Source organism: Triticum aestivum, chromosome 1A (genome assembly GCF_018294505.1).
Source record: "Triticum aestivum cultivar Chinese Spring chromosome 1A, IWGSC CS RefSeq v2.1, whole genome shotgun sequence".
NCBI lineage: Eukaryota > Viridiplantae > Streptophyta > Magnoliopsida > Poales > Poaceae > Triticum > Triticum aestivum.
In genome coordinates, this window is record NC_057794.1 from 471033262 (window position 1) to 471043560 (window position 10299).

At 53.3% G+C, this 10299-nt stretch overlaps 2 protein-coding genes across 2 annotated transcripts; both read right to left on the reverse strand.

The window, feature by feature from the left end:
* Positions 1-509: 509 nt before the first annotated feature.
* On the reverse strand, positions 510-2627 carry LOC123057763 (protein LEAD-SENSITIVE 1). The gene is made up of 3 exons (XM_044480666.1): positions 2425-2627; positions 2230-2303; positions 510-1497 (listed from the first exon to the last, which is right to left on the reverse strand). The coding sequence occupies exons 1-3, from the start codon at positions 2442-2444 to the stop codon at positions 761-763; spliced, it is 831 nt and encodes a 276-aa protein (XP_044336601.1). The 5' UTR covers positions 2445-2627; the 3' UTR covers positions 510-760.
* A 2988-nt stretch (positions 2628-5615) lies between these two features.
* Positions 5616-8081, reverse strand: LOC123057774 (histone deacetylase 8). The gene is made up of 3 exons (XM_044480673.1): positions 7701-8081; positions 6837-7417; positions 5616-6190 (listed from the first exon to the last, which is right to left on the reverse strand). Exons 1-3 carry the CDS (start codon positions 7990-7992, stop codon positions 5888-5890), a joined length of 1176 nt encoding a protein of 391 aa, XP_044336608.1. The 5' UTR covers positions 7993-8081; the 3' UTR covers positions 5616-5887.
* Between the last annotated feature and the right edge of the window lie 2218 nt (positions 8082-10299).

Consider the following 10299-nt stretch of genomic DNA (forward strand, 5'->3'; position numbering starts at 1 on the left):
CGTTCTAACTTATCCTATTCATGAGATAAATGTGCTCGATCCTGGTAATCCTTAGGGCTGCGATGCACGTGGGCTTCGATCTGATCAAAGAATAAATTGGCCCACAATCCAGAAATGGTTATGGTACAAAAATAGTTCTAATACTTCCTCCAAAAAGCAAAAAGTGAGGCTAAATTCAGTTACTACATACGCTCGTATAAGCAGCCGCTTCAGGCAGCTTGGAACACAGAGATAATTTATATATAAGATTTGAACATTTTTCTGTATATTGTTACATACACTCACCATCAGTTCCTTATCTGGATATGATCTATCTAAAGACAGGATCTCGAGAAAATGCGTTTGTAAAACTGCTGTTCCATTTTGTTGGCACACAAGCACAACACAGGTTCAGGTTTTGTTGACAACTTGACATACTCACACCTCATGTTAAGAATGAATGCTGGATCAGGTGATATTTTCTGCAATGTGCAAACGTTTCCCCAAGAAGTGAAAACAGAAGCCAGAAATAGACAGGAGCGGAAATCTTGATACAAATTCGAGAAAACTACACACCAATGTTCAACCTTCTTTATACAATACTAATGAGAAACCATACACGACCGTAGCGGATACAACACTCTGACACACAGCTCTTGCTGAATGGGAATTTCACTCCTGGCACAGTTTTAGCAGGTTTGAACAACGATTTCGGTGGTACATATAGCAGTAGTGATGGTGATGTATACATCTCCATATTTTACAACATCAGTGCCGCATTCTAAGCAGCAACTAGTGTGGTCACGGCCGGAACCTGGACTTGCCCTGGAGTGGCCAGCTGACTGATGTTCGCCGGACGAATCCGGCCGCTTGCGAGCCCGGCAGTCAGGTCCTCCACTTCCACTTTCAGCACGTCTCGGCGGTTGCCAATGTCACCTGCATACCTGCTGACACAGTACACCCCGACAGCCATCACCGCCACTCCATAGATGTTCGTGGTTACTAGGCGGAAAGGGGTCGAAACCACAGCAGCAAGAGGGCCGCCGATGATGGACACAGCCTGCCCACTCTGCCCGAGCCCGACGTTGCCTTGCTCAGCCACAAGCAGACCAGTCTTGCAGTATATAGCAAAGTCTTCGCAGTTGTTCTTGAACAGGCTGTAGCACCTGAAACCATTGGTCAACAAGTATTTGGCACGTCGGACAACCACCTCGTCAGGATCAGTGGCAGCAAGTGTGCAGGTCCCTCCTCGCACTTTGGCAAGGAAAAGTGCTGGGTTGACGTCATACTCGAAACGGTAGAGGGCACCCCCTGCCAGGAAACAGCTGAGGCAAGAGGAGGTTACACCATTTGTCTCCGCCACGGTGGTGGCTTCTTCGCTGCTGCATACCAAGCATGGCGTGGTGCTCCTAGTAGGGCCAGAACTCACAAGAAGAAAATCAATGACCGTTCCTGTTCCGACCTCTTGGTCCCTTCCTCTGGTAAAATGGATCACCTTATCATCGCCCACGTATATTCCTGCAGAGAAATATACGGTTATACGTGCACAAAGCTACAAGAGTGAAGCACCTATTGCAGTTCTGACAAATACACGAATAATTTCCAACATAGTGGCAACAGAGGTTTTGGCTACAGCTAGACTAATCATCTGTTTTTGCAATTTCATCACTTGATTTCATGGTAAGGATTACTCACATACACAAGCTGATGCCCCCTCTATATAGCACTCCCTCCGTTCACTATTATAAGATGTTCTAGCTTCTTTCTAAATCGGATGTATGTAGACACGTTTTAGTGTACTTGTTTACTCATTTCAGTCCCTATGTGGTCCACACTGAAATATCCCAAACACCTTATAATAGTGAACAGAGGGCGTATGGACTAAGTAAACATATGCTACACACAGCACATGTTTGCATTCACCCGTTGAAACTAGAGTGGCTGATGACAACCACATCTGTTATCCAGCCAATCAAAGCACTGCCAAGATCTAATTGTGGACACATCTGCATGCATCCCAGTTTAGTACTGAATCTCCTAATTACCTAAAATTGCCAAACGACAAAGATGTAATTTCCATCAAGAACTGTAGACACATGGCAATATAGACAGATTCATACTCTTCTCAATTCATTGACCCAAAACGTAAACCTATCAATTAACAACCGAAACGAAAACCTACACGGAAGCGAGTTAACACGCTTTAATCAGAACTGGAAATAATGATACTGGAAGGAGCAGATTTCACACCGTGATGCGCGTAGACCCACGCGGCCCTCCACGAGTAGATGTGATCCCCCGCCTTCAGGCTCTCCTTCCCGATCCTAACCGAACCAAACCGCAGAAAAAAAGGAACCAATCAATTCACCGATGCAGAGCAAATTAGAAGCCATTGCGGCAGCGCAGGGCATGAAATCGAAAGAATGGGGCGATTCGGAGCTGTACCTGTTCGACAGGAGACCCATGGAGACGGCGGAGGCGGCGGATCGGACGGCGAGCAGAGCAGGCGGCGGGCGGAGAGGAGGGCGAGGAAGAAGGAGAGGGGCGGAAGCGAGAAGGCGCCTTGCGCTCTGGAGTAAAGCACGAAAAAGTGGGAGGGGATCGGGGGGAATGGGCCGTAGGATCCACGAGACGCTGGCTGATCTCGTTTGACGCACACGCGTAACCGGTGCCTTTATCTTACGAACGACGGGATACTTCGTTTCGCACCCCTGGATTTCGCAATAATTAGTTAACGCTTCCTTGCAGGACTATTTGTGAGACTTTATTTTCTATACTATCATCTTTGAGTAGTCAAGTTTAATTTGGTTTCTTTTCACAAAATATTAATTTAATTTGACCAGTAGTATGCATTTTTGCAAGGCTAACTGGTTTTCAAATATGCGGTATGAGATAATTTTGATCTACCACAAATCGGATTCGTCATGGAAAGCACTTTGAAATTCAGTTAGTAACAATATTTGCTATGCTATAAAGACATTGCCTTCGTATTTTCGAACAGAGTCGAAACCACAACGGTTAACGGCGTCAAGCTCAGCCTTAACGCCGAAGGTTACCGAGGCCGCGTCAAACAAAACGATGATAATTAAGCCGAGCTGTTTTCAGCGGTCGGCCGCACGAGCGCTGTCGGCAGGAGCAGCGTCTGGAGCGCGTCTGCTCACCTCTCGCGAGCTGAAGCGCAGCCTATCCACGCAGAGCCCCTCGGTACGCGTGGCGTCGTCCTGGCGTGGCGGCTACCCAAGCCGAGTGAGCAAGCGAGCTGCACGCGTTTGCAGTCACATCTCGGCATAACCACAGGTCGACGTCGCCCAGTCCAAAGACTGCTTACCGACGTACGTACTACTATATCTCTGAAGAATACTCACCATGTGCTGGTTGTGACTTCATTACGTACGGAATTACGGAGCACGGTGTGACTTGGTGACAGCAGTCGATGCAGCGTGTCATCACAAGGTCCCCAAAAAGCAGCAAATCAAATAGCCAGAAAATATTAGCGGTAATCCCAGCAAAAGATGCCGGAGCACTGACAGCCACAGAAGTTTATACGGTACAAACAAACGAATGACCACAGAATGGGTCGGCTTGAGGCCAACTCCATCGCGCGACCCTATCCTGTACGGCCCCGTCCGTTTGAAATAAAACGGACAAAGAAGGCGGCCCAGCGCGCGACGGCTCGGACCCATCCTGTCTGTTTTGTGTCCGGGCCGACCCATTTCGAGCGCAAACTTGCGCCGGGTTTGGGTCGCGGCGGACACCAAACGGACGCGCGCTCGTCCGCGTCGGGGCCGCGTGGCAGGCGGCCACCTACCTCCCACCCGCCCACATCAATGCGCACGAGCGGGCGGCCCCACCTGTCATCCGCACGTCGAACGGTCGCCGTCCTTCTTTAAGTGGGAAGCGTGGACGGGTCGTCGTCCACACCGCCCCACGCCACCCCGCGGCCTCCTCGAAACCCGACAGCGCCGAAACCCTAGCTGAAGCCCTCGAGCTCGCCGACCGCCCACCTCGCCATGGGGTTCTGGAATGGCAAGGGCAAGCATGACCGTGAGGCCGGCTCCTCCTCGGGGCGCCGCCGCGGCTCCGTGAAGAAGGAGGAGCCCGCGTCACCGCCGCGCTCCTCCCGTCGAGCCCCCGTCCCGGCCCCCTTCACCATCAACCCTAGGCCCGCCGGCGAGCGCGACCGGCAGTACCTCGCGGCGGACGTGTGCCGGAGGTACTGGGAGACGAGGACGCCGGTCCTGTGGAGTGACGTCCACCTCCCCAACGGATGGCACCTCAGCGCCGACCGGGTCCCGATCCCTCCTGTGCCGGCGAGTGGCCGCGCGCGCCGCGATGAGATCGAGCGCCGCCGCCTCCTCCTCCCGGACGACCTGTTCTACGACGACAGGTACGGCCCGGATTCCGACCTCTGGGACACGTGGCTCCAGGACAAACACGACACGCGCCGCGCGTCATACTTTGCCGACACGGTGTCGGGGCCGCGGCGGCCACGTCGAGAGGTGCGCGGGCGTACGCGCGTGCGCGGCGTCACGCCCACGCCGTCGCCTTCTCCGTCGCCCCCTCCACCTCCTCGCATGTCAGCGGAGGAGGAGGCCCGTCTCCTCAAGCGTGTCATGGACGACTCCATGTACACGCACGACGAACGGCAGTGGGACGGCTTGGAGGAGGCCATGGCCCTCTCTGCCACCGGGGACGTCGCCTTCCCGGAGCTGCAGATGGTGGCCGTGGAGGAGGAGAGGAGGGAGGACCCGCCGGCCGCGTTCCAGCAGCTGCTGGGCCAGGGGTGGGGCTGGTCCTGCACTGCTCCGGAGATGGCCGCCGGCGTGGGCGTGAACTGGTGCCCCACTCCGCCGCGGTCACCGGAGCGGGAGGCGTCGCCACAGGAGGAGGTGGTGCAGGCACCTCCGGCCGTCCAGCCCGACCCCGTCCACCACGCACCTCCGGCCCACCTGTGGACGCCACCGGCCTACGTCGACCTCGTCAGCGACGACGACGACACCGACGGCCAGTGAAGACGGCGACGGCCACGGCACCGACGGGCGCGGCAGGAGCGCGCGGGAGGCGGAGGCGTTTTTTATTTTGTTTTATATGTTAATTATGAAAACTGGGCCTTTTAAGTGGCTGTGGAAACTGGACCGTTTTGTGGCCGTCCCTTATATATGTTTTATGTTTTTTTTAAATGCTTTTATTTAGTTTTTTAGTTATTTCATTCTAGTTTTTTATTCACGTCCATTTCGGACACTATTTGGGATGCGCGCGCGACCTATCTGACAAAGACGGACACGGGCGAACCCATCGGCACTCCAAAGGGACAAAATTCGACCAATCCAGACGTCCGTTTAGGGTCGTGCGGTGGAGTTGGTCTGAGGACGTCCAGTCTGCCAATGCAAAAGGGACGCAAGAAACAATTGTGGAGCGTATGATAGCTGCAGAACGAGCAGACATGGCGTAGGAATTTCGCAAAAAAAAAAAAGAAGAGAGATGGCGTGGGAAACGAATATGCGGGTACGATGCGATGCGATGCAAAGGGGGGCTGGATGAGGTGAGACGCCGTCGCTTCCGTCCGTCCGTCCGTCCGTCCGTCCATGAAGGGATCGATTCTTTGGAGGCTGTATTTCTCGGTAGCACCACCCTGCTTTTGCAACAGATATATATGATCTCTTTATTAATCCAACGGACGGGATGCAACAAACATATTCTCAGTTCAACAAACTGCTCAAGAAAATGTCTGGTTTCATTCATTCTCTTAAACGACAAAGGAAAAAAAAAACTCTTAATGCTCATCTACATGAGCTGCGTCACTCTTTTCTTGACAGTGCGATTTAATTCCGAGAATACAAACCATGACATGATTCGAGACCGAGGTTCGTCGTTTGCCGCTGCGTCGAAGAAGAGACGTAACGCGTCCTTAAATGTCCTTCAAGAAGGGAATGGATTCTTTCCAGCGTTTCTTCGTGACGTCGACAGCTTCCATGGTGTACTTCTCATCCTCGGGATAGTATGCGATTGGGTCGTCCAGCAATGGGGCCTCAAGATTCAGAACGCCTTCTAGTGTCGCATGCAGACAATATGCTGAATAACTGATGTGGTAACCCCCTTCCTGGACAATCAACATTTGCCCATCGCTATGTCGATTAGCCACGCCCCTCATTATTTGTCCAATTTTCCTGTAACCATCCATGGTCAAGCACTGTCTTCCATTTGGATCAAACTGCATGGAGAAAATTCACAATTAGTTCGTCCAACGGAGTCATATAATTCAAGGCAGAAGATTATCATGCATGCAACATTACCTCAATCTTCAAGGTACAATTGCTACCATTTGATTTAGTTCTAAAACCACGACACTTATTTTGGATCGGAGGGAGTAATATTTTACGTTTAGTATATAACTTCCGTCCCACAGTATAGATTATCCAAAATGAATGATAATAAATCTAGATAGTAAACATACATTTAGCGCAAGTATATTTATTATCTTCCTTAGTATGAAGTTTATATAGTCCCACAGTCCCACACTGTGTTATACAAGATGGCAAGTAGGGGAACTGGGCCTTGCTCAGCTGGTGGGAGGTGCGGCTGCTAACGATGTTTGAATTCTCCACTTGAATTCGGGTGCCTATTTCTTATGTCAACAAAAAGTCACTTAGTTCCTATAGGAAATCTAGTTATTTTCACAACATGCTATGTGATACACTGATACCTATATTTTTTAACTTCACAATATATTTCAATTGCTAAAATGTGAATTTATCTTCTTGAGAGAAAAAAGAATACGAAACTGGACATGATTTAGCAGGATTGACAAGTAGAACATGTAGTGAACTAAGGACAACAAATAAGCATACTCAGCTCACCATGCTAGAATCTTGGCCAATGACAAAAACCAAAAGCTGAGGTTGAAACTTGTCAATCGCCGGGACAACCAATTCATTCATTGCATACTCATAGCCTTTATCCCCACTGCCATTAGGCAAAGGTATATTGAGATTGTACCCAAGCCCCTTGCCTTCCCCAATCTCATCAGCCGAGCCACTCTGCAGATGCGAAGGACCCCAAGTACCATGCTTCATGTGAAGAGAGATTGCCAACACGTTGTCCGTGCGATAGAAGCCCTCTGCGGTACCATTTCCATAGTGCACATCTATGTCAACAACGGCAACCTTTGCGCGGCCAGAATCCAGAGCCAGCTGCACAGCAAGCCCGGCGTTGTTCAGAAAGCAGTAACCGTCGGCATGGTCCGGCTGCGCGTGATGGCCAGGGGGGCGGACCAATGCGTAGGCTATCTTCCCATGCCCGTCTAGTATGTGCCTCACAGCTGATAAGGTTGTTCCGGCAGCCAGAAGCGCAGCGCCCCATGAACCAGAGTTCAAGAAAGTACCCTCACATAACTTCTTGGGTCCACTGGCATTCGCCTGCACGAGCTCCTCAATGTATTCTGAAGATCACAACAAGATTAAGGGTCCGTTAGGAACGCAGGAGAATTGCTGTAATTTTACAGGAACTGAACTATTTCCCGACTGAATATGAACATGGTTTCTGAATCCAAACGAGTAATTACAAGTTACAGAATACAGTAGTTCGTTTTGTCAATTCAAACGACATATAGATGTACTCCAAGGAGGATTAAGATAAGGGATATAATAAAGAATGATTGGCAGGTCGATAGGAGCTTTAGTACTCTAGGTTAGTTGACTTTGCGAGCAGATTTGGGGGCAGACCTGGGGAGTGGAAGGAGAGGAGGTCGCTGGCGTGGGCGGGGGTGCCGGAGTGCCAAGAGAGGAAGGGCGCGATGGGCCCGCGGCGGAGGATGGATACCATGTTGCGGACGCGGTCGGCGTTCTCCGGGTGGTGGTCGAGCACGTCGAGGAAGCCCGGGTCGCGGCCCGAGTCGAACACGCCGCGGCCGGCGTCGTGGGCCAGCATGCCCTCGTGCCAGAACACAGCCAGATTCTCCCCCGCCGGAAGCGCCCCCTCCGCAGCCGCAGGGACGGAGGACGAAGAGGAGTCCATCGGCGGCGACCGCCGGAGTTATCGGCGGTAGTTCGTGATGCTTCGACGTCTGTTGACCGAGACTCGAGTTTGACTCCCACAGAGAGATATCTGTTTTTTTAGGCAACAGAGAGCAAGAAACCTGGCCTACCCAGGCACCCCAATTACATGGGCCGTTCCGGGCCGGCAATCGTGCCGCGCTATCTGGCCCAGACACGGCACAGCAATAAAAGGGGTCGGCCCACCGGCATGTTTAGTCACCAGCCCGTCTGATTTGGGCTGTTTTGGGTCTGTTTGGACTGTTTTGGGGCCAATATATAAAAAAGTTCTGAAAGAAAGGTAAACAGGCCGTGTCATGCCGACACTCATGCCCAGCCTCGTGGTCCAGACACGACCCCAGGTGGGCCACGTGCTGGCACGACCTAATTAGATACCTATCAGTGTTAAATCCGGCAGATCACGATAGGGAGTCCGAGTTGGTGATCTTGGCTAGATGGTGTTGAGTATAAGGATTATTAGGAAGTATAGTATAGACTAGGATTTGGTCCTACTTTGTCTTGTACTCCAAGTTGGTCTTTGTATGTACTCCTATATATATGCCTACAAGGCTAAAGCAATACATCAAACCATTTCACGAATCCTCTCTCCCCTCTAACATGATATCAGCCTAACCGATCAAAACCCTAGCCACTTGTCGGGTGGTAGGTGCGACATATGTCAACGGGTGGCTTATCATTGTGGGAGCCAATAAGACGTCGCCGGTGCCTGGAAACGGGATGAGGCGAAGACATGCACGCCGGCGAATCTTACCCAGTTTCGGGGCTCTCCGTGGAGATAACACCCCTACTGCTGCTCTGCGGGGTCTCCGCATGATCACTAGATGAATAAGTAGCTACACGATGCTCCTTGAGCTGTTTGGCGAGAGGAGGAAGAAGGGCAAGGCTCGCTCTCTTCTCCTCCCTACGTGGTGTCTAAAACTAGCAGGGATCGATCTCTCTTTGCATGGATGCCCCGGGGGTTTATATAGGCCTACCCCCCCGGGGGCACAATGGTAATCCGGCTGGGCGCGGGGCCCAGCCGTCTGTGTCTACGCTCTCCGGCTTCTGCGCCGGCTGCTGGGGCCCGCCGGCTTGTGGGTCCCACCGGCTGCCGGCTCCTTGGTCGACAGGCAGGCCCCACTGTCCAGGGCCTTGTCGGCGGCTGGTTACTGTTGCTTAATCTTGGTGACGAGGGCTTCACCGAGGTGGGCATGGCTACAGTGCCGCCGCCCGGCGGGCGATCGCTGTAGCCTCACCGCGTCTTGTCTCCTTAATGGGGCGTCTTCTTCGAGGGAGGTGGCAAGCCGGCTGTGGGGAGCCGGCTCTATCTTGAGCCGACTGGGGGAGGCCTGGCCGCCTTCGGGTGTCTCTCTGCCCGAAGGGGCCCACCGCCCGTGGGACACGCCGGCGGTCCGTCGTGGTTGACATCAGGGTCATCGTGGCAACAGTGCCGCGCCGGACGGGTCTTGGCCACCCGTACGGCGCACTGTGCCAGGCGTGCTCCGGGATTCGGGGGTGGCAGGCTTCACTATAGCCACGCCCCGTCACATCACCGTTATGTGAATGCAGACTTTGAGGGTACGATCTTGACCACTTTATGGGAGCCGGCTTCTTGGAGTCGGCCCTCTCGCGGCCGGCTTCTCGGAGCCGGCCCTCCCACGACGTTTCTTCATGAGGGCTGAAGTCGGGCCGCCTTCCGATAGCCGGCCTAGAGACAGCCGACAAGGGGAAGGCGGCCCTGTGTCTTGGATTCTTGAGGGCCGAATCGGCTCGTAATTTCTTCAGAAGGGCCAGGGGAGCCGGCTAGGCTACCCATGGTTATTTACTCCGACAGTAGTCCTCGAAGCTGATCGAGCTTCGAGGCGGACAAAGGGACGAGAAGCTAGGTCAGCTTCCTATTCCGAGGGGCCGGCTTTCGCGTGTGCGCGTCGTCTTCGGAAAGCTCCGTTTCTTGTAGGCGGGAACGTGGGTCGCCTTGCGAGCTGACCCCGCGCCATTCCGCGGGCCACGTGGCGAGGAAGTCCTGCCAACGCACGCGCGCGACGGGACGCCGCCGCAGGCCCGGGCCCGCCACTCTGGGGCCTCGGTCTGAGCGCGGATCTTCTGCGGCCCACATGGACCACTCGTCTCCCCGCGGCGGTTTTATTCTGCCATCAAGGCACAATAATCGCGGGACGTGGGGGAGTGGGCGCAGTTGATCCCCACGTTCCCCCACGCTGCGCCTCCTCAGCTCGGCCACGCGGTCTATAAGTAGGAGGAGGAGGGGGAGCGACAGAGGCTCGCGCGCTCT